Below are 25,046 nucleotides of genomic sequence, written 5' to 3' on the forward strand. Positions count from 1 at the left end.
TGCAGCAGCCCCAGGAAAATGTCAACGGTACACGAACCTCGTCAGAGTGAACCTACGGTAGCAGCTCTATTGACAACTGGTACAGAGAGTCCTAGAAGGTTGGTGAGTAACTGCACTTATTGTTCTAAAGGAGGGCACAATGCTCAAGATTGTTCCTATTTTCAACAATTGACTTTAGATGGAAGAAAGGAGTATCTGAAAAAGAAAAATTGCTGCTTTGTGTGCTTGAAGCAAGGTCACACAGCAAAAAAGTGCAAGGTATTTGTCAAATGTCTCTTCTGTCGTAAGAGGCATTATGGGATCATGTGTAGGGACTTATATGAAAGTAGATCTAAAATTGATGTTGACAAACCAGACTTACAGCAGCACAGTATAACTAAGCCTAAGTCAGAGGTTCTAAGTAATTTTGGAAATGGTACAGGAGAAACTCTATTACAAACTCTATTAGTTAAGGTTGCAGATGAAAAAGGTAAAGAGTGTTTGGGAAGAGTACTTTTAGATCCAGGTTCACAGAGGTCCTACATTACTAAGGACTGTGTCACTAAATTAGGTCTACAAGAAACAGGTAGTGAAGTCATAAATCATAGTTTGTTTGGTGGAGTAAATCTAAAACAAAATTCTCACAAAAATTACCTTGTTACTCTTCAAAATGTAAAAAATTCTTTCAAGATCTCTATTCCTGTGACAGACCAAGAGACAATTTGCAACCATGTACCTATGCTTAAGAGTGAAGAGTATTTTGACATCTTGAAAGAAAAGAACATTACTTTAACTGATGTAGGTGAAAATGTACCAGATGTAAAGATTTTACTTAGTGCAGATGTATTAGTGGATTTGTATACAGGAACTATCCAGAGGATTGGCGACAAATTAGTTGCTATTGAAACGTAGCTTTGATGGACCGTGATGGGGAAACAACCACGCAGTGGAAGTCGTAATACATTTCTTCTAACTTTATTTTGCCAGAGTAAACCAGAATTCAGAGATCTAGGGAGCTGGGAGACAATCAGAAGAAGGGGTCCTATTGGGGTGAAACAGAGAGCTCCATTGATGCGGAAGTGTTTCAACATTTTAAAGAAAATGTAGCGGTGAACGTTGAAAACAGATATGAAGCCAATTTGTCATCAAACAAAAGACTAAATACTCCCAACAAATTAAGTGACTGTGTTAGAGAAAATGTTTCAGATCCAGCAGAGTCGACAGCGGTTCATCAATTGCTGCATCACCCAGTGACAAAAGACAGTAGCTTAACTACAAAAATAAAACCAGTGTTTGATGCGTCTACAAAGAACAGAAAATGTAATTCTTTAAACGAATGTTTTGCAAGAGATTCAAATTTCTTAAATTTAGTTTCACCTTGTGTAGTGAAATTCAGGAAGCCGTTGGATTGGAAAACAATGAAACAGAAATTTGAAATCCATCAAATTCAAATTCAACTTGGAAGTTTGATCCTCCAAGCGTCCTATGGTGGGGAGATATGTGGAAACAACTTGTGAACAGGATGGAAACATCGTCGAAGAGATAAAGATTTAAGAGATAGTATCATGCAATGCTTGTATATATATTGAAAAAAATTCATCTATCTCGACCTCATGAAAATAAATTCAAAAGACATGTCAAGGAAACAGGATGCACATATTGAAGTGGAAGATCTACAACAGCAAAGTCATCAACACCAACAGAAACAAGAAGAGGGAGGAAGATAAAAATCCCTAGGAAAATGGACTTGTGAACTTATAAAAGAAACATGTAAATAGTTTTGTTTAAAATTTTGATGACGTAAAGCAAAATTCCAAGGTGGGGAGGATGTTGGAAATTAAGGTGTTTTTTATATAATACAAATTTCAATATTAATCAACATCAAATATAATAATTTGTTAGTCTTTGTTTTTATGAACAGATGGTTTATTTTATTTAAACAATTGAGAAGAGTTGTTGTAAGAATTTAAAGTGATGAAGAACAGAACAATACAGAGAAAATGTTTTAAATATTGTTATTTATCAGAATAAAATCAGTTCTTTATTATTTCATAATTGTAAAAGTTCTTTATTTTACACAAGTTCTAACATACAGTTTTCTTTCTCATTTGCCAACAGTTAAATCGTCATAATCTTAAATGGTAGCTTATTGGAAACTACGACATATGTTCCTCCAGCAATAAGTGTGAAAACCTGACGGAGAAGATTGGATTCAAATACACACTCTGTGAGAGGCCCATTCGGCTATATTCTATTTTTATATAAGAAACCGGCACATTTACTAGGTATTATTTTCCTTCATTTCAAATTGATTTAATGTAATTGATATTATTTATAAGAAAATGTTCAAGCAAAACAGTTCACCAAAACTACAAGAATTGCCTGTCAATTGAGGTCTCCAACAAGCCATTTTTTGACCAAGCAAGCTATTTTAAAATCTAACACCATGATAATCTGTTATAAGTTACCTATGTTCAACGAATTGCCATGGCCATACAGAAAGGAAATGTCGCCAGCATCATTGGTTCCACACCCACAGACGACGACCTTTCATCAATATTTTATTTGTAAAATTAATGTAAGAATTAAATTTTATCTGCGTAGAAAAAAAAATTCTGTTATAAGTGATACAATCAAATTTTATGTAAATGATAAATGACCTTAACCAATTATTAACCAATAATTGAATGGCTCCCCGGAAAAACGTTCCAAGCGCCAGAATTAGAGTTTGCAGGTTTTTGATAGAAAAACGTTCCTTGTGCTTTTGTCTATCAAGTGGTGACATCTTTTGGCCGATTTTATAGCTAAAACTTTGAATTATGGATAGGGGAATTTGGCACTCTCTGGAAGAACATTCCTTGTGCAGCGTATTGGGCAGACAAGACCATGTCTTCACCGGTGTCAGGCCTTATTAAACAAATAAATAGAGGCAACAAACTAAAGTTAAACATAGATTTTTGGAAGAAGAAAGTTAAGAAGAGTCATAGAAATAGCGGGAAAGAGTAAAAAAACTACAAAAATGAAGAAGTGCCTGAAAAAGTACCTATTTCTGAAGTAATTGGAAAAACGTTACTTGTGCTTACAATGCACACTACAGTTGAACACTATAACGTTTATGATCCAGAATATTTACCAGGACATAGGAATTTAATTTCCATTTCTGAATACTTATTATTAGTAAATTACAACCTAGCTGTTGTCAATTTACTGTTTACTGTCTTATGTTATTTTTGGTAAATGTGCTGATTTATTTAAGGATTTCTCATGTTCCTGCACAAACAACGGCTGCAAGAATATATACCTTTTGTGACTGACTATACTGTACCAAGATAATACGTTTTTTACAAGATTTTGTGTGTTCTTTTAGTTAAATGAAGTGCAATATTGTAATATTAAAAGTCCCAAGCACACAAACAATATCAGCTTAATACAAAGGCTAGGGGTTATGTACGTTTCATTAACAAGATATTGTGTACCTCTTTTAGTAAAATAAAATTCAATATTGTAAAAAAAATCTTTCACTTGCAGTTTGAGAATTTCTGTACCTAAGCAATAAAAATAATGAATTATTGCAGCTATTAAAACTTTATTATTTACAAAACGTTCCAAACGCCAGTATTTTAGAGTGCTATGTTTCAGTAGAAAAACTTTGCTTGTGCATATGCAGTTGATATCAACTACGCCCAAGCAACAATTTTCCACTACATTTACACTTAAAATGTCAAAAGCTTAATAATTTGAATTTTTACTTGAAAAAATCCTTATAACATTGTTTTGACTAGACCTATCTAGTAGAATCTAAAAAATCTAAAAATAATCTTTAAAAATTACTCTCTTAACGGTTTTTTTAGTTTCTGCAAAGTTTACAAAACGGCGAATGGAACGTTTTTCGTTTTTTTTAGAGATCTCTATATATAAATGCAAAATTCCGATCAACGCATAGGCCAAACCATAGCACCTAGAAGCATTGAGATTTTGCATACAAATTCCTCTCATAGCTTAGGTAGACAATAAGAAGCGATTTTACAAAATTCCCCACAGAAGGTCAAAGTTATCATGGAGTTTATATGGGAAGAATAATTTGTTTTGGGGTTGTGTTTACATTTGTCTGCAGTTTATTTGATTATCAGCTGCTAGAATAAAAATTAAGTTTACTAAGGTTATTTCGGACCATATAAACATCATAGTTGTGTGTCAGTGAAATCAACCTAATTTAGCGGAGCAAAGAGAAGCTCTTTGGGATCAACTTCAATGCAACCTTTATAACACTTAATCTCAATAACGGCTGAACATGTTTAGCCAAACTTACCAAGGTTGCTTGGTCAAATGTCTGGATGGTTTAGCCATAACCAATTAAAATTTTTGATAATGCCTATATAGTTTTAAAGTAACTCAAAGTTTTTAAATTTTAACATTGGTCTTATGGGTTGCCATGATGGAAACAAAATAACAATGTAAATGTAAACAAAACAAAGAATCATAGCATATGTTCAAATCAAGCCACGACCTAAACACAGTACAAAGGAAAACAAATTCTGTCGTATAGGTACAGTCATAGATAAAACATATAACATATTCTTTCTTAGGTTCAGTATTTAACAGATTTGATTTACGTAGCTAAATAAGGTTACAACAAATAACAATTATCTAACTGCCACAAACGTTTACCACACTCCGCACTTCTTGCTATTAGGCTTACTACTTCCTACGTCGTGGACCTGTTTAAGTTTGCCATTTATGAGATGGATCCATGAATGTGATTCAACCTATGAATTGTTTAAGAAGATACATTAATCTAACTGCCACAGACGGTTCCCACCATCCGGACTGTTTGCCTTTACTACTTACTTCACTACTTCCTACGTCTTGGACCTGTTACACTCCCTTCCCATAACATTTTAGTATTGCAGATACATTTTTATAACTGCCATAAGCGGTTCACACACTCCGCACTGCCAGCCTTTACTACTTCCTTTGCAACCTCCTATGTTGTGGGCTTGTTTCCCACTTTTTTTTTTTTTTTTTTTTTTGTGGGGGCTGGGGTAATGGCATACCCCTAGCTACTTCGGCCTGGAGACCTTTTGTAGCACCCTTTAATTCATTCTGACAGCCCTAGGCTCCTCAAGTAGCCCAGGAGCTGAAAGACACCCAGCTTCCTTATCTCTGTTGGTTCCAGGAATAACCTCCCCAGAGATGTAAGCCTTCTATGGGCCAACGCTGGACAGTCCAGCCATAAGTGTTCTGAGGTTTCTACCTCGTTCTCACAGAACCTGCAGAGGTCTGTCTGTGACCTCCCTATGGTCCTGAGATGTTTCCTGATAGGACCGTGCCCTGTTAACACTCCTACTAGTAGACTAATGTCCCCTTTCTTAAGGCTCAGCAAGTCTTTCCAGCCTTTATCAGTGGGGTCGATTAGTAATTTGGACGTCCTCATACCTGGGTGGTTCATCCAGGCCAGAGCCTTTTGAACCTTGACCCAGTCTTGGACTTTGGCTACTCCTGAGCTTATGGGGGTACCACAGTAGGGTTCTGGTCCTGACAGTTGGTCTTCCGCACCCTTCCTGGCCAATGCATCGGCTTTTTCGTTCCCCTCATGCATGTTTCCCACTTACAATAGCATTTTAGTATTTTAGATGGCACATCAAAATGATGCTCAGGGTGTGTAGATTTTCTGAAAAATATTGATGTTAACGAATTCTCTTAGGGCTCTGCCCCATAGGCCAATTTTCAAAGGGCTACGCCTTACATGTTTTAGAAGTTTAAGTTATTCGATTAAATTAGTAAACAATAGCTGGTCAATGCAATTGACAATAGTTAGTTAATTTTTGTTTACTTATTTTATTATTTACTTTCGTTCTTAAAAGAGGTGCGGTAAATTAACATTAAAGCGATTTCTAGCCGTTTGATAAAAGTGGGTGCTTTAATGTATTTGTTGGCCCTATTATTTTACTGTATATGGACAGATCCACCATTTCGCAGGTAATCCTATGCGACAGGCCTTTAAACTCCTGGAGAAAAAAATGAGGAAAACTAAAGTTATATCAGACGATTTTGCAGGAATTGGGAGAAATTTTGACAGAAATAAATCCATATGCGAGATTGTATAAGTATCTACACTAAAGTTATGTCAGAGGAAAGTGTTGCTGCACAAAGGGAGAACCGACCAGTTAGAAAGTATGTTTTAGCATTTCATTAATTTAATATAAACATTAACCCTTAACACTACATCCCTATGGCGGAGCCCTTAGGAAATCGGCCTGTTTGTTAATATCAATAATTTTTGGTAAATCTACACACTCTAAGCTTAATTTTTATGTACCATATTCCTATATTTTTAATTGGATGATAAAAAAATTTGCTGTTTCACTTTAATAATACAATGGACAATAACATAATATACTTTCTGTTGATAAAAAAAATAGATTTTTTTAGAGAAACTTAGCTGTTCTGAATAATATTGATTTTTAATCGAGTACTTGATTCCCGTACATAGGATGGGCCAACAGTTAGTTAATTGTTAAGTATCTTTATTTTATACCTTTTCCAATTGAGATGTAAATGTCACCTAGGAGCATATTTATATCCACATACAAGTGAAGGACGAGAATGGATTGAGATGATCTGCGTAGCTTTGTTACTGACTAAGATAAATTTCACTGGCCAGGATCAATAATTTAAATCCCAATAATAAGGAATAGCAAGATCTTGATTCAATCCATCAAAAAGCTACTGACTTTTCTCAGGATCGATCCGGCAACCTTTTGATTGTTAGGCGAGCATCATAACCACTCAGCTAGCCAACTAGTAGATAAAAGAAATGTTGCCTGTTGGCGTCTTTACTACTAGCAGGGTTAACCATTGTCGGTGGTAGTCTTAGAGATGTCCCCTATCAGTTCAGCAATCTCTTGTTCAATCACACGACAATACACATGTTTCATTTCCCTTTGCTCACGACCTTAACCAAAACAGATGAAAAATCTCGTCCGGCTTATACTGAGCCACACATTGTTAACACATTGTGCAAATGATTACGACCATTTTTGAAACTCTTAACCATATTTTCCACTACCAAATTACATTTTCATCTGTTGGATGGGGGTTGGACTATTTAATATGGGTTCTGTCCTTAGTCCCTTAATACTGTCCAAAGTCCTGCGTTAAATTTCTGCCAATCACCAATGGATTTGATCTAAGTAACAATGCCACAACCTTCTTTAGACCTAAGATGTGGAAAAACATTTTGGGCTAGAACATAGAAATAAAAAGAAAAAGTCTTAAATACTTGAAAAAGACATCACACTGCTTAGTTGTGGGAACTGACTAGAACAGTAGTAAATGAAGTAATGAAAATTTACAGTGGGCCAAGTCTGGAGCTCGCTGGAGACCCTTGTGTTATAGTATAAGATACTCTTAGTTAAATTTATAAGATTTTCAACCAACCTGATCTACTGGTATCCGGTTCTGTCTTGATCTGCCGAAGAGGTGTGGGGAACACTGGCGCTTCACAGCTGGCGGTGGGAGAACCAGGAACTACAGAAGCAGGAGTCGCTAGCTTCTCTGTAACAATCAGTGACGTGTGGAGAACTCCAACGTGTGATACAAGAAATTAGATTTAAATGTTAAGTTACATTTCACCAAATTTGATAACCTTAATATTTTTCTTTTGAAACCAAAATTTTGATCAATTCTTAAGTTATTAAGCTAATAAATATTTAATTTAATGAGTCGTCAAATACATTAAACACTTACACAAAAACAAAAACTTGTATAGAAACAAAAATTTGCCCAAATTGTAATAATACTGATACGATCCTGTGGTGCAGTCATGACTCATCATCTGCCAGCTACATCATGTATGAGTATTATTACAATTTGGCAAAATTTTTGTGTTCTGTAAGTGTATTGTATTTGACGACTCTTTACAACTCTTACAACGATGAAGAGGATTTTTCCAACCACTTGGTATTTTAGCTTGAAAATCGACCTTTAGGTTTAAGGTATTTAAGAGCTCTTTCTCTACTTGACACTTGAAACAGTTACCTGCCAACAGTGGATTGGCTGCGGCGATGTTGAGTTTACTGACTCTCTGAGAGTTCTTATGGATCTCTTGAAGAAGAGCGACAGTGGCAGGATTCTTGGCTGCAACACTGTTGTTGTTCTCCTCCTGAAAACACACTTGGAGTCAGATATCAAAGCAGGGCGTGATGGGAAATGGTGATGATGAAAACAAAGAAGGTGTTGAGGAGTGGATGAAGATCACTATAAAGGTGAAAATGGAAAGGATGAAGGTGAAGATGTAGCGGAAGAAGGTGATAATGAAGATTATAATGGAGAATATTATGGAGAAATTTATGAAAAATAAAATGAAAATGTAGTTAGCTCAGGAAAATATAGAAGAAAACTGTGCAGAATGGAGTTTACATTTTATATGACAATGGAGGCTGCGATTGGTGAAGACTAGTTATTTGTGCAACTAGTGAGCAAAGGGAGCAATTGACTCACTCGAGAGAAATACTTACTTGAGGAATGGTTTCTCGAGTGAGGCAATTGCACTTTGCACTCGAGTTGCACATTATATTTTTCCTACAGTTACCTTAAAACAAATAAATTGGTAAAGAAACGTGACATATTTTTACACAGAAGTGAACTTTTAATATTACATTAATGATACAACAGTACAACAGCTGACCAGCTGATTTACAGCCAGTGCTGCCAACGTATTTCGCGCGCATACGACCTTGTCTGCATGTTACTCGCTCACTATTTCGTGCCTTCACGTTGCAAATCTGGAGTGAGTGAGACAAAGTAATTAGAGTGAGACAATGTTAACATTGTCTCACTGATGAGCGAATTGGCCACTTTGCTTTCTCAAATCAGTGAGAGAACATGTACATTGTTAGGTAACTGAAGGAAAAATTATGTTTGGATGGAAATGAAAATGAAAAAAGAACTTAGGTGGTAACAGAGTGTGTGAAGGTAGAGAAAGTACTTTTAAACAGTGAAGGTTATCAAAGAATGTAATGAACGCATATGCTGGTGACACTACAATTGAAAATGTGTAAGAACATTTTGTGGCAATGTGATTGGCAGAGGAAACTACAATTTAGGAACCCACTGTAAAAATAAAGTAATTTCAATGGCAATGGGTTTGACACTGTCACTATCAATGGGCGTCCATCCATATGGGTTGGGGGGGGGGGGGGCTCAGCCACCACAAAGAGATCACAATGAGTCAACCACTTTTTTTCAGACTGTTCATTGAAAAAATAAAAGCGATGAGTTGACGCTTTGTTTTGGGAAGGTCAAGTACCACTTGGGGTACCATAGTGGCTACAGAAGTTTTAAAATTCCAAGATTTCAAAAAACAATAAAAGTGGCAGGGCACATTAAATCAACAGTTGTTGTACCTAAATTTTTAACATTTTTACTTTTAATTGGGGGTTATTTTGTACACTTCAGACCCCTCAGCCCCACTTATGGAAAATTTAAGTGGACACCAATGCTGTCAAACTCTATTGCCGTTTGAAATTTTATTCAGTTCAAAGTTAATAATAATGGAGATATTGATTTTGGTGACAATGATGCTGTGACAGTTTAGGTAACTGAGTTGATAGAGGGTTGATAGGGTTGATAGAGAATGTATTTTAACATTTCCACCTATAGCAGTGTAGAATTTATAGCATCAACAGGAGGTGTGATTAATAGGTTAATATGGTTAGTGTTAAAAACCAATTGACAGATTTATGAATACACCTATTTGTTTTGGTTTTAAAGTTGTAATTCAGTTATTCATATGTAGAATTTTAAAAACCTACATAAAGTAGGCCAACCGTTTTAAGATATATTTATTTATTCAAAACTCTGAATATTTGTAATTATCTGCTCGCCCGCATCTTATTGTGGAAAAGTTGTTCGATGTCTGCAGTACAGCCATGATAGATACTGAAAATCATGTAGAAATATCTTACAGCTTTCAATTTATGTCAAACAGGTATAAAGCCTCCTGCTGTTTTGATTAAAATCACAAAAACTAATAGAAAACTATTTTTTTCTTACAAATTTCACGTTTTTTTATTGAACATAAAATAAACTTGAGTGTTTAAGAAGAATAAATGGTTACGATATATACTGTATTCTATCTATAGTCTGATCTGTTCTCAATATTGTCACACTTGCGCTTTTACAGAAAATAAAAAAATGGTACATTGATTAAAAAGGTGGTCATTTAGAAGTCAGTCTGATATTGGTATCTCTTCGAAAAACACACTTTCAAAGAGACAAAACAACCTAGTTGTCGTTGCTGTGTAGAGCAACAATGGATTATTTCAGTGCTTTTTATCGTCTCCAATATTATGTTTAAGGCTAAGATATGATCATTTAGTGAGAAATAGATTAGCTCCTTTTCATTAATTATAATCGTAAAATGTTAGTGGATAAAATAGCTGAAGCCACTAAATATGTTAAGTAAGAGGCATACTTTGGTTATTAAATGCAACAAAACAAAGCAGGATAAATTCTGCCGATTTTAATCCACTCCAAAAAGCCCATAGTTGAAACTAATCTAAAAGTAATTTAAAATGAATCAGGAACTTTTGTGAAACTTAACGATTTGGTGAACAGTATCATTCTCAAAATTGGTGAACATTTGCTTTGGTGAGAGATCTTTTAAGGGAATGTTTTGTCTTTGAACTTTCTATATGGGGAGCAATCCAAATGAGAACCAAAGAATAAACGAAAAAATGGCAAAACCCTCACACAAAGTCCAATTATCCTGTCAACTTCTACACAAGCTATCCATAATTTATTTTAGGTGACCTCTCCCAACGTTTCCTGGCCGGAAGAACAATACCTCTGGCCAGGCTGCAATGCCCAAGTGCAATAGTTCTCAACTTGACTCCCATGTCACTGAGCATGTCAAGTAGAGCTTTCAGTAATTTTTTTTTTTTTTAGTTTCACTTCCATAGGTGGTTGTAAGTAGAAGTTTGGTTATGTTACACTCTTGAGTCTGATATATTAGTCTTTGGAGCTCAAAGAGTTAACAATCCACCAGAGTCTGCGGATTAACGAAATTTTTAGGTTGAGGTGGGCAAACAGTTGGGTCTAAGAGATTGGTTTGAACCAAGAAAAATTTTCAAGCTAAGCTCGAATCAGGTAATATATATTATAAGAGTGTGCAAACGGCTAGATTTTTAAGCCGAGCATTTATTCTCAAGATCGCAGAAAGATTGTGCCATTGTAAATTTTTTGTAAAAGTTTTTGCCATGACCATAGGGGATGCTTGCAAGAACGACACAACCACAGCAGCTGTTCTCGATTCCTCTGCAACCTCGGGAGAAGTTTACAATCTCACCGCGATCGCCTACAGTTTATTGTAAACCGATTGTTGATTGTATCAATAATTATTTTATCGAATCAAAAGCAATCTGATTTTGCCCGTTCCAACTCAGACCCTAGACCCGAAGGTCAACATTAAAAACCCATAATTAGGGTGGTCCCGATAGGAGAGCATTTAGTCCCTCCTAGAAAATAAATTAGTAGAGTAAGGGCTAAAAACGAGGTTTTAATGTTCTAATGTTGTACACGAAAACCGTTGTGATCTCTCATATTTTCCCCCCGAAATATGTCTACATGAGAGCAGTATTTTCCTCTGCTCAGGAGGGGCTTGCCCCTATCTGGTGGCACCAATAAAACCAATGGAAAATGAGTTTAATTTGTCCAATCAATTTCAAAATTGGCTTCCCGGTCAACAATACAGGCTTCAACTAATATCTCACCAAATCCAAAATCAATTACAATTCCAACATCTAAAATTTGTTCTGTATAAATTTATTTTTGCAACTGTAATTAGTGTTCACAAAAGTTTCTGCCACCAGAATCGTAAGTTGTAACACACTCACTAGCAACAGCTGGTGATTGTTGTATTTGGGGAGGGCAGATCTCGTAAGCAGTGACTTACATGTCTCATGTAAAGATAAGAACTGCAACAACGTAACAACTCACCACAGACAACAGCAAATATTTACAACGGATTATGTACACAGAGGTAAAGACGTGAATGTTTGTCAAAAGGTAAGGGTGTGTTCAATCTGGTGTGACGATTATTCTAGTATTAGGCGCAACTTATCTGAAATTTTGTTGTACAGTAGTTTGTTCTGAATTACAGTTTTGCTTCAGTGAAACTTTCGTGATATCGAGCTGTGCAATTGTTTTTCGGTGAAAAATTATCAAAATCGAGGTATCAACATTCAACAGGTGTGTGCTCTCACAGTCGTCCAATGACCAACAGCCACCCAATAGTTTTTGAGTATGGACTCAGTTTTAATTTAATGTAAATTTAGCAAGAGAGCAAGGATGGGAAGAATTCCTCCGCGAGGAAGGGAGGAGGGGGTAAAATTATCTCTTGAGCCAATTGGGTGTCACATGCAAACCGCGGGCCAGGGTGGTATTGTGAGCTTAATCAGCTGTTTATATTTTTCAAGACTCTGTGAAAAGACTGTCCAAAAAAAGGGTACAATAACTACACTAAGAAAAAAATGTTGTCCACAACTTCTCTCCCTCCTAAAGAGGACTTGCATCCTGGGAGGAGGTGTAGTTTTATAAGGATTACTTGTAAATGTAAAATGTAGGACACAATGATCTCAATTTCGATAACACAGGTTTAATTCCTCTTTAGTACTCATACTTAATAGCAGTCACACCAGGAGTTGAACAAACCTCCTACTTTGACATTGTGCTGCATATTGATTAATTGTATTCTAAAGGGATTCATCCATCACTTAGAGTAGATCAAACTAAAATGGTCTGACATTGATTTTAACATCTGTTCAAAACCCCTTTTTAATTCTATATTGTAAAGGAAAACCCTATATCGGAGGTTTAGAGTAGAGTTCAGCTAGCTTACCTGAGAAAAATTGAGTCCAGGATCAGAAAGATAGAAATACAAATAACATATAGAACTGATATTTTGTCCTAATGTAAGACTCCTTCAAAGAATAGTTGAGAAATGAGATTGATTCTCTTCAATCTACTCCCTGAAAAGTTCCATTCTAGGATAACACGCCAGTGCTGACACTTTTTACACCTGACATTTTTTAGTAGCTGTAAGCTCCTGGGCTCAGCTTCACAGGTAAGTGAAGCTGAAATGTATGAATATTAAGCTGACGATTTGGCAACATTGCATTACTTTTCATCTGACCATTTTAATGTGGTCTTTCTTGATATATTCTTTATTTATTGTATTGTTTCTGCGATGTCATAAGTACATGTAAAATGAAATCAATGCACAAACTAAGTTAATAACTATTGCTACATTACAACTATTTGGATCTACAGAAATAAAAGTGACAAAGAAGAAAAATACTACAAAACCTGTAATGATTGATTCTGATTGGAAATTATACTAACTTGTGGGATTATTTTTCCAAATGAGGTTAATAACTATGATAGTTACACAATCATGTAATTTAGCTGCATGTCATAAAAAATTGAGTTTGACTAATTGATGACTAATATAGCATTCACTTTAAACAATTAATTTTAATTGAGATCAATTAGCAATGCGGGAACATTAAGTGTATGAATTCATCTGTAAACTATGTGAAATGGGTACTAAATGATTGATTATCTAAATGATGAAATGAATATGGATACTGAATTGGAAATCATATTAAAAACAAATCAGTTGTTGAGTTTCAGAGTGTCATAGTTCAAAATGAATATAGAAAATATGTCTATAGACAAAATTATAATTGAAAAGTTGATCTGTAGATAAAATGTTTTACAATATCACCTAATAGTGTTGTTTGAACCCAGTGACAAGACCTGTATTATACAATAATTTATTTACCTATTTTGCCTGAAGGTATTGTTTTTTGTAGGTTGAACTAGTAATCGATTCACATTTCGCCGCTCAGCGCGGCATCTCCATAGATTATGTTTTTACACTAAATGTACATATTTACACTATATTTCTGGAATATGTACACTTCTATATCCGAATGTGACCGGATAGTGAATGGAAGATATAGTGTAAGAAGTACTCTATGAAGATGCCGCACTGGAGCGGCGAAATGTGCATCGAGTACTAGTTCAACCTACAAACTACAAGACCTTCAGACAAAATAGGTAAATAAATTATTGTATAATCTAACAGTGTTTTAACCAAACACCTCTTATTTAAAATAGATCACAAAAAAGTGGTTACATAACGTTAATATGGCTATGGCATCTATTGTTATTGTGGTTTTTAAGGACCAATTATTAAAAAAAAAGTTACCTGGTTGTCGCCTTGTGGTCCAAGTTTTTCCCTCGATGGATTATGCGCATTTAGGCGCGAATGTCATCGTTAGATCCGTATAAGAAGATGAGTTCTTGTACGGATCTTATGATTGCATTTGTGGCAAAATGTGCATAATCCATTAAGGACAAAACTCGGAGCACAAGGCGACAAACAGGTAATTTAACTCTTTTATTCGGCTGTGAGATGTCTAATTTCCATCACAGATTGTTAAAAATGAGTGCCAAATTCAAAAAATTCTAGAGATCTTTTATCTTGAGGTTTTTTTTTTGTAGAAATCCACCAGCAAAAACGCCAAACATAATTTCTATTTCTAAAACAGTACCTTTTCCTCGTTGAAGTCAAAGAACTGCTCAAGTTCAAAGGATGGATCAGCGAGTTGATTAAAGATGTCTTCAGCTTCGTTGTCGAGTTGAGAATCTAGCTCGGAAAGAACATTGGACGATAACTCGCCGAGACTGTTGCTAGTTTCCTGTGCAAAACAATGTGATTCGTATATTGAAATTCAATGATTCAGAACATTGTGAATGTGTGTATCAATTCACACTTAACGAGTCATAAAATGAAATAAAAAGAAAGTTTTGGAATTCATAAAACTAAAGAGTCAAATAAAAAAAAACCTGTGATAAGAAAAGAATCACAGATGTAGGTTTAAAATTAAAAACTATAGATGACTACTTTACTAGCTGCACCTCAGAAGACTCCAACTGATTGCAAGCCAAATTATAGCCAAGTTTGAAACACAATTTTTTTTCCAGTATTTTATTAAAAGATTTTTTTTAAATTTAGTTAAATTATATTTAAGGAAATTAAAAAACGGTGAAGGGTAGTTTTCTACAGTTTTCTCATGAGTAGGTACATATTTGAAAAGCCACTCACAGATTATGTTAGAGTCTAAAAATCTAACTTCTCCTTTAGTTTTTTTCCACTAAGATGGTTGATGTGTCATGAAAGCTGCTACGTTAGGTCAACCAATACCACGTGTGCAAAAGGACTGTTTTATTTTTATTTTTGTAATTGTAAAATGTGTTCATGTTATGGGTTTCTACTGTGACGACGCTGCCTCAGAAGAAGATATCTGATGATGGCATGTTAATGCCGAAACGGGTGTAACGCAAGTTACAACTGATTGGACTGAGGACGAAAGAAAACCTATTTTAGCGAATTTCCCTATAGGGAAGTAGCTATTTTAGCGAATTTCCCTATAGGGAAGTAGCTATTACCGTAGGTGGCATGGTAAGACCTAGGCCCGGGACCGATTTACTTTTTCATTTTGATGTCCCCAGAGGCCAAAAACACCATTCGTTCAAATTTTTATATATGTATATATATATATATATATAGATTTATATATATATGTGTCCGTGAACACGATAACTTGAGTAATTTTTGTCCGATTTTGATGAAATTTGGTTTGAAGGTGTAAGGCGGGATAAACTTGAATGAGTTCGCGAACCAGCATGATCGGACCATGGGAACAGAGTTTTACGAGGGTTTTATGGGGTAAAAATTGGTTTTTCTAATTTTTTACCCTCTAAACACAAAATTTCCCAATTTCTCTCCAGACCTTTTTAAAGAGCTTAAAAAAAGAAATAATTCAGTATATCCAAGTGTTTTTGTACAATTATTGGTTACGGAGAAAATTCAAAAAAATGTTATTTTAAAATTCCCATGTTATTCTTATGGAGAATATTGTAAAATGTTGTAGTTTGCTTGTTTATGGATGTATTTTAATCAAACTTGGTAAATTTATTTATTTTATACAAAGTTATTCATATTTTACCAAAAATACACTTTTTTACCCTCCCTGTAGCACCAAGCCTAGGTACTCATAAAACCTAATGTTAATTAAATACATTCAATTGAAAATCAATTCAGGCAAATGGAAATTCGCTTAGTCGGCAGGTTTGCTGCGGCGGGGGTATTTAGTTATAGCTCAGGAGCTAAAACATAGATTTTAATTCCTCATTTTGTGTGTTTACAGTGACAAATTATCACACAGTCCACATTGAATACGATGGAATCTACATAATGTCTTTGTGGACTGGAAAAGGAAGACATCTTGACTTTCAAGACCAAGGTGGTTTGACTAAGAATTTGAAACACTCAACGGTAATTTAACCTTTATACTCTATAAATCTTAGTGATTCAGAGGCTAGGCCACAATAACACAAGTACATTTAGTGATTGGCTAGCACCATGTACCTGTATGTTACATACATTCGCAAGGCACTGAGAGAGGTCAGGTATCTTTCCGTCAGAGTCGTTGTCCCAGAGGAGGTCATCATCTATGAAGGGCATAACAGGAGCAGCGCTGGCAGGGGCCGGCGGGCCAGGCTTGAGGAAAGCCAGTGTGCTGTCTAGCCTTTCAACAAGGACCTGCAACAGCAAATTGTGTGTTGAGTGTTGAGTTGAACTCTGAAGAAATCTGAAAATTTGTCATAGTTCATAACTGGACTCTGCATAAAAACACAGGGTATTTGAATGACAGATGAATAAAGGACAGAAGGCTACATAATATCTACTCCATTCACCTTACAAATTATTTTTTGAATTACTAGAGTTCTATCTCTTGTTTTCAATAAAATAACCTCAGAGACCATGCCCATGATGTTATTCTAGATCAAGTATTAATAGCTGAAATGTTATTTACGCCACACTACATTATTTTGACGAACTTCCCACGCAAGGATTTAGTCCAGAAAACAGCTGTTTGCCGCCAGCTTATTCAAATGGGGTTTCATTGCGTGATACTGTTCTGCAATGAGTTTTACCGGACACCAATCAGCTGATTATACTGTATTTGCGTGGCAATGATTTGGTTATAAACAAAAACATAACCTCTCTTAGAGGTTATGACTAGTGATGTTTAGTCCTTTAGTTGGTGGAAATATAAAAGGATTTGTACGAATTAAGTAGTATGGCGTAAACTATCGTACGTAACTCGTCCAAAATGTGTGTACCGGACTCGTATGGTAATCCCGTACTCGACTTCGTCTCGCACGGGAACGACCACACTCGTCCGGTAAACACTTATTTTCAGGACTAGTAACGTAATATACTATTTTATACAATTGTTTAAATATGTTCATTTGTTAAAAATTTCAGACTCTAGGAACAATGTGAGGTCCTAGTACCCATTCTAACGTTTAAATTGTTATATAAATTATTATACAATTTAAAAACTTGTGTTTAAGTACAGTACAGTTTCATAACAGTCATAATAAACAAAATCAGCGTTATGTGCAGATTTAGATCTCCTAAATGTTGTATTTCTTGTACTGTATACAGGGTGAATGAGCTTACCCTAGAAATGCGAAATGAAATTATTACCCCCTAAATTACATACGAAGAATTCATTTAAAATATTTGGAACATGATCCAAGTACAGAGTGTTCCAGAAATGAGGGTCACGGGTTCGAATTTCAAAACTTTCTTATGTCAACCTATATATTACATTGTAGCCTACAAGGTCTTGCTTAGAGCAACATTTTGGTGAAAGCAGAAGCAGAACTTAATTATCTCAATTCGATTCAAAATGGGGGCTATTTTTGTGAATTTTTCTCATATTGACGTAATAACCTGTATTTTCGAAACCGCTTAACATTTTTCCGTTCTGATTGCAAATTTGCAATCATGATAAACACAACATTAAAATCATGTGTCAATTATGTCATGTGTCATATTCAAATCATGTGTCTTATTATAATTTTTTACAAAAAAGTTATTTTTTGTAGGTAATGTTGGTAGCCCTGTAAATAAAATAAACGGTATCAGCATTCTGACACATACTTTCTCCCATAAGTTTGTCAACAACCTTTATCATAAGCGGTAAGAGTAAGCGGTGAGAGTAAATACGGAAATGGAATTTGTACAATTTTCTTCAGAATTTAAAGGACTATAAGATACTAAATTTTTATAAAAAAACGTTCGAGCCAATTTTGGGAAAATGTGATTTTCCGTTATTTTATGGGGTTTTTATGGGAAAATAACATAATTTACAATAACTTTTGAACCGTTTTTTTTATAGAGATGGGATTTGTACCATTTTGTTCAGAATATTAAGGACTATAACATACTAAATTTTTATCAAAATCGTTCGGGCCATTTTTGGGAAAATCTTATTTTTCCGTTATTTTATGGGGTTTTATGGGAAAATACCCATTAAAAATAAAAATTTCTAAAAAATGAAAAAAAACTATCAAAATTGTAAGGACCATAACATACTATGTCAAATAAAAACCGGATTTTTGTCTAAAATCCTATTTTTCGTTATTTTATGGGGTTTTATAGGAAAATAACATAATTTACAATAACTTTTGAACCGTAATTTTTACAGAAATGGGATTTGTACCATTTTGTTCAGAATTTAAAGGGCTACAACATACTAAATTTTTATCAAAATCGTTCCGGCCATTTTTGAGAAAATCCGATTTTCCCTGTTTTTTATGGGCTTTTATGGGAAAACCCCCATTAAAAATCAAAATTTCAAAAAAATGAAAAAAACGCCTGGAGATACCATGGATTAGAACCTACATACCAAATTTCATCGAAATCGGACCACAGGTGTAGTCTCTAGCTCTGTACACATCCAGACACACAGACACACAGACACACACACACACACACACACACACACACACACACAGACATCACTTCGAAAACCACTTTTTTGGGTCCAGGGGGACCCAAAACGAATATATCCACTCAAAACTCAAACTCGAAAATTTTGACGAAAACAATACTTTCTCCATATACTATGGTATAGGGGGAGAAAGTAAAAATCAAATGGCAACATAAAGGGTGAGGCAATGAGAACGCTACAATTTGTTTTACCTGTCACATGTTAATTGTTGCAACAATGAATGATCAGCTGTGTTTAAAACATCAATTAAACTATGCCATTTTAGTAAATATTATGCCTGAGGCTATTAACACTGAGATTTTGATGTGGAAACCTATTTATAAAATAGTGGTTCTTGTGCAAAAACCCAGAGATTGTTTGGACCGCATTCCATCCTTAGTCAACATAGCGCTGTTCCAGATTGGAAAACAATGTTGAACTGGGTAAAATTATTTAGGATAATCGCTTAAACAAAAAAAAAATAATCGGTGGGTGCCGCAAAACTCTTTGTACACCATCAAATGTTAAAAGAATATGAGTCCCTGTAACTCAAAGTCCGAAGAGATTTGCCAGGAAGCTTTTGTTGTTGAAAGCTTTACGTTGGCTAATTTTTTTGGGAGGGGGGGGGTTGTTCTAATAAGCTACTTGACGTTCTAGGTTTTTCAAAGTCACCCCACAGATTTGCTTGAACCGAGGCTAAGGATAGTCCAAAAACTAAAGTGATTCCTGAAGAAGTGCTGGAGGAGTATTTGATGGAGTTTCAAGTGGCTAAAAAAGAATGTCAAGTAGGACAATGAAGTCACTTGTAGGATTTTGTTCTCAAGAAATGGAAAAATGACTTTGTTAAGTTAAAATGGCAAAAGATAAGCTGTGTTTTGGTGTGCTATTTATATCCATAGGGTGAATATTATTGAGTTTGTACTGTTTATAAATTGGGGCGCTTTCATTGCCCCACCCTGTATGTCAAATAGCACACCACTTTAAGCGTCTTGTAAAGATTAATAACTTTCCAAGAGTACTTTCCTGTTAAAGGGAACATTCATTATTATCGATGATTTTTTTTTCGATATATCGATTTTTTCCCTTTACGATACATTACAAATTGACAGCTGATATTTGATATTTGAAGTCTATTATATGGAAAGAAATGAATCTGTTCTAAGCTAACCTAACATAACCAACCAAACTTGCTGTACCATTTAAAAATTCCGTTTCATAACAGAAAAGGCGAGTGGAGAATGTTAAGTTAAATGTAGTTTTTAAATGTTACAGCAAGTTTGATTAGTTTTGTTAGGTTAGTTTAGAACAGTTTTATTTCAATATTTTTTTTTTTAATTTTTTTTTTCGATTCTGAACAATATTTATTTATCGTAGTTGTCAGCTGATATGTTTCAATTTGTTTATATCGATATATCGAGAAAAAAAATCATTGATGTTTCCTTCATGAATGTTCCCTTTAACAGGAAAGTACCCTTTCCAAGTTACACCTACTGTCTATATTTACTTTTAGTATTTGAGTAATAAACCAAAAAGTAAATTTTCCCATATGAAATGCATATTACTTTCAAAAGTCTAAAACTAAAAATATAAAAAAGTAGTATTGTTTGGTAGTGCAATTAATATGTATTTTATCAGAATCAGAACTGAAAAATTTATATTGGTTTCAAAAACACAGGGTATTACGTCAATAAGAAGAAAAATCACAAAAGTTTCCGCCATTTTGAAACGGATTGAGATAATTAAGTTCTGTTTCACCAAAATGTAGCTCTAAGCAAAAAGCAAGGCCTTTCTAAAAATGTACAATGTGGTATAGGTTGACATAAGGAAATTTCAAGATTCGAACCCGTGACCTTCATTTCTGGAACACCCTGGGCTTTGATCATGTTCTTAGTATTTTAAATGGATTCCTCGTATGTAATTTATGGGGGAATAGTTTTGTTTCGCGTTTCTAGGTAAAAACGTACTCCGGTAAAAGTATGTGTAAGGATGGTCTGATTCACCATGTATATTTAATTTACTACCGGTATATATTTTTTTAATATTAAAGGCAATTAAGATGCTGCTTAAAAAGTTCTAAGTACAAACGATTCAGGGATAATCACAGTCTACCAGATAGAGAATCTGTTGTTATCGGAACGTTTAAAAATATGATAGGAGTGTGTTGATTCTGACAGGACATCGACTTAACCAGTGTATTTGAAATCTTCCTTTAAGAAGCAAATTAGCTGCTTTGCAAAACAATAGTACCTCCAAAATAAAGGTAGTTTCCTTTTAAAAGAAAAGACAATTAATTTTGATTGGTAAAGATTTAAACTATGAGAAAAGCATATGAAACAGTTATTTAATATTTAATACAATAAATTTAGCAGATTGTATTAGGTTTAACAAATAAAACACTATCTAATCTTGAACAAGAAGGATAAGGGTTCTGCTTACAGCAATATATCATACTAGTGTACATGTTGCTCGAATTCGAGCAATTGCAAAGTATTACAGGAGTTATTTCAAAACGAATAACATTCATTTACAATGAGTTTAAAAGAGTCAGCTCAAAGATTACTGGTGTGTAACTCAGACCATGTTTATCTTCGTTATTGATAAACCTAAAGCATTCCGGCCGGTTTTCTCCTTCTCAAAATGCCTCGCTGTACAGGCAACACAGGTCATTGATAAAGGGCGAATTGAGAACAAAAAGTCATTTTGGGGTAGTGTTAGGGGGCATTTGTAACCTAATAGTTGAGATTGTCCAGGGTCAGGTGCTGACTGTGATGAGTTAAGTCTACTACGCGCCAGTGTTCTGTAGCTGCGGTCGTTATCACGATTACGCCTCCTGTCTATGTTTCGTTGTCGCTGCGTTGGAGGCATTTATAAGGAAAAACAACAAATAAACAAATTATAGCTACACAAAACAACGATAAATGCACAAATTTAAGTTACAATCATGCTAACACGACCCGTCATAGCGACACAAAACAACGATAAACACACAAATTTAAGATACAACCATACTAACACGATCCGTCATGCTTACACAAACTCAAATAGTAAATAAATGTACTCAATGTGTTTCATTGAATTGAAAAATAAATAACAGCAATTAAATCATCCAGCTGATCAAAATGTTAACAATTATGTTCTTCATAAGTATAACATAGGCACTTTCAAAGCCACTGGGGCAGAGCCCAAGGGACTTTAAAAAATGTAAGGCCAGTTTGCAAATCTACGTGACATGCTCTTTCCAATCAGACGTCAATGGATAAAATCGGTTAAGAAATGGCGGAGGAGTTCAACCGACAAACTTTGTGTTCGCGTCTTAATTATATAGATTGATTAACAATTTTTACAAACTGAGCTGGCTAGCTGAGTTACAGTGTTTGCCTAACAATCAAAAATATCCATCCAGTTAGATTCTAACAAAACACAGCTGTTTTATTTCTTAATATTAAACTAAGCCCAGCTGTTCTCGATAATCAGACTTTTGAAACAAAGCGCTGGCTGAGAAACATCTGGTCTTAGTCAGAAACAAAGCTACAAAGACCACCTCAATCCATTGTACACTCACCCTGCATTCACAACAGCTAGAAATACGTATTTCATAGCTGTCTTCAAGCAATGATAATGATACATGACTATAGCAAAGACCAGTTTAAATTTCAATTGGACAATTGTTTTGGGGTCCACACTGTGAATAATTAAGTTAACTGAGCTTTGAAGAACATTTTTTAAAGATAAACGTCAAGATATCATTCCAAGTTTGAAAATTTGTTTTAAAACATTCAGTTGGCTAGGTCTGCTTGTGCTGGGAACTTAAGGCAAAGAATTTAAATATTATGGATTTTTATATGAACAAACCATTCTACTTAACATTATTTGTACAACAAGTAATGTTATTAATGACATTTGCAAAACAGGGAAAGATCATCCTTCATTGACATTGAGACCCACAAGGATCTTGTACTGTAATCATATCACTACTGTGAATCGAAAATCCAACTTACCTGGATATATCACGATATTTTTGAAACTTGAGCCAAAACATGAACGTAGGTTTGGAGGTACACTCTGAAACAGAAAAACAGGTTTGTGAGAAACCTCTTCAGAAAATTCTGGTTGTTTTTGACATAGTGTGGTTGATCAGATACAAGAGCTTTTTACAAAATGTGCATATACCTGGCACGCCTGGCGGGGTATACACAGTAAATTACTTATTGCATTGTTTGCCGATTGGTACACGATATCTGTGTTTTAGAACTGCTATGTAAACCGGGACAGCTGTTGGATTGTGGTTCCACACTATGGAAATGTTCCATAATAATTGTGTTCCGAACGTGTAAACAACCCTGTATATTTGTGAGGTAAAAGAATAAAACTCATATTGTAAGCACACAAAGTGCAAATGTCCCTAATCTCTTGTCCTCATAGCAATGGTAATATATAATCTTCTACTACATTTATTTATAAATATCGTAAAAAAGAGACTTAACAGAAACACTGAACCCACAGTGCTCAGCTATGCAGACACATACGACTTTGTCAACCAGTTGGTATGAACAGAAGCAGTTTGAGCATCAATTTTAAATTCCTGCCCCAACTGACACGAACTAAGCGATGGCTTTCAAGAACAGGCAATAATCCATACATTAAATCGGTAATCAGCCAATCACAAGAGGATGACAAGGGAGGGATGAGAAAGGTTGAAGTCTAGCATGGTGAGAAAGCAAAGAGGAGAGAAGATCGCTGTCCAAGGCATGAACCAGAAGGGTGAGTGGGTGCGTAAGGGGAATGCCAGTAGGGGGGTGGCGTGGAATTGAATAAAACAAAAACAATCGCGATACTTGGATATCAAATCTTTTGGACCAGACTCAGCCTCATGCGCTTGTGAGATCAACTGCAAGTAAGGTAGTTGTAGAAACATTTGTAGAACAGTCTTTAACAGCCCAAGCGAAAATCAAAGAAGTTATTAGTATTACTGAGTTCAAAAAAATGGAGCAGTTCCATTGAAGAATGTCTGAATGAACTTAAGTTATTGTAGTAGTTTACATGTCTACATGTTGTTTCAAGGCTGAATTACAAGCACTATAATTTATCTTAAATCTTCTTTAAAATGTACCATAAACACAGTTTTCATTGTCTAGAAAGAATTTAATTGTTTAATCTATCCTATATATTAAAACGAAACAGGGTTTTTTATTTCACGATTCTGAATCAACCACTTGACGGATTTTTATGATTTTTGTGTTGAAAGAAAGATAATTTTGAGAACTAGGGAATGTCGAAGCCATAATTTTAGTTTAGGGTTTCAGTTTTTTAGAAATTAAGTTTTAATTTTCAAAAAGTCTAGCAGCCGACGGACGAGTTAAAGTCGTTTTAGTGGTGGTTTAACTAACAGCTGGTTTCTAACTGTCATTGAAATGTTTATGTTACAAGTTGTTTGTATACAAAAATATCGATCGTCAGAGTTTGCCTACATACTATTTTACTTTAAAATGCAGTTTATTTTCTACTGTAAAAGATCTATATGTTATCAGGAGATTGTGTAATTTTGAACTAAACATTTTAAACGTATAATCAAGTTTTGTCATAAATGCAATCCGTCTAGCCTAAGTGTAAGTGCTTAACCCTTTAAGTACTATACGTGCACGATACGTGGTTTACGTGTTGATACATCTTTTTCTAGATATTTGAATATAAGTATGACTGCATACAGTACACATTTTATTCGTAATGAAAATGTCAACCGGTGTAGTAGGTCTCCAGAAAACTGACCAGTAAGCTGCAGGGTGTCAGTAGAAACCAAAATCGATTCATACCATATCATAACTATCCCAGTAGTACTGTATCATTCAGAAAATTAAAAAAAGTGGTACATTCCAAAAGTAGACCAAAAGGCTTTGCATGGCGGAGAGAAGATACTTCAACTTTTAAAAGTGTATTCCAAGGAGTACTACAAGGTAGACGACCATGTGGAAGACCAAGTAATGAAAGACATCTTCAGACTGGTATCTTACTGTCTTCCTGTCATCCAGAAATGGTAGGGATAGAAGAGAACGGGAGGCCAGGATCATTTTAGAGGTTTCAGTGGCCAAGGTGGTAAAATAAGGTACGGTAAGTGATAGTAGGCCTATGCAGTGGAAGGTGGTATGTAGC

At 35.0% G+C, this 25,046-nt stretch overlaps 1 protein-coding gene across 6 annotated transcripts in view; it reads right to left on the reverse strand.

Annotated features, from left to right (window-relative positions):
- LOC128993476 (ecdysone-induced protein 74EF) overlaps positions 1–25,046 on the reverse strand; it is a 372,841-nt gene that overhangs the window by 139,000 nt on the left and 208,795 nt on the right. For 4 of the 6 annotated variants that reach the window (XM_054417391.1, XM_054417394.1, XM_054417390.1 and 1 more), the window contains 6 exons: positions 22,898–22,961; positions 16,481–16,654; positions 14,601–14,747; positions 11,877–11,957; positions 8,020–8,143; positions 7,420–7,536 (listed from right to left, as the gene is read on the reverse strand). In XM_054417391.1, the coding sequence (XP_054273366.1) occupies positions 7,420–7,536; positions 8,020–8,143; positions 11,877–11,957; positions 14,601–14,747; positions 16,481–16,576 (565 nt within the window). In that variant the 5' untranslated portion in view covers positions 16,577–16,654; positions 22,898–22,961. The remainder of the gene's footprint in view (positions 1–7,419; positions 7,537–8,019; positions 8,144–11,876; positions 11,958–14,600; positions 14,748–16,480; positions 16,655–22,897; positions 22,962–25,046) is intronic. The other 2 variants (XM_054417393.1, XM_054417396.1) reach the window with 2 other exon arrangements.

The sequence above is a fragment of the Macrosteles quadrilineatus genome, unplaced genomic scaffold, assembly GCF_028750875.1.
Source record: "Macrosteles quadrilineatus isolate MER2022 unplaced genomic scaffold, UCM_ALF_1.0 Scaffold_4__1_contigs__length_99947679, whole genome shotgun sequence".
Classification (NCBI taxonomy): Eukaryota; Metazoa; Arthropoda; class Insecta; order Hemiptera; family Cicadellidae; genus Macrosteles; species Macrosteles quadrilineatus.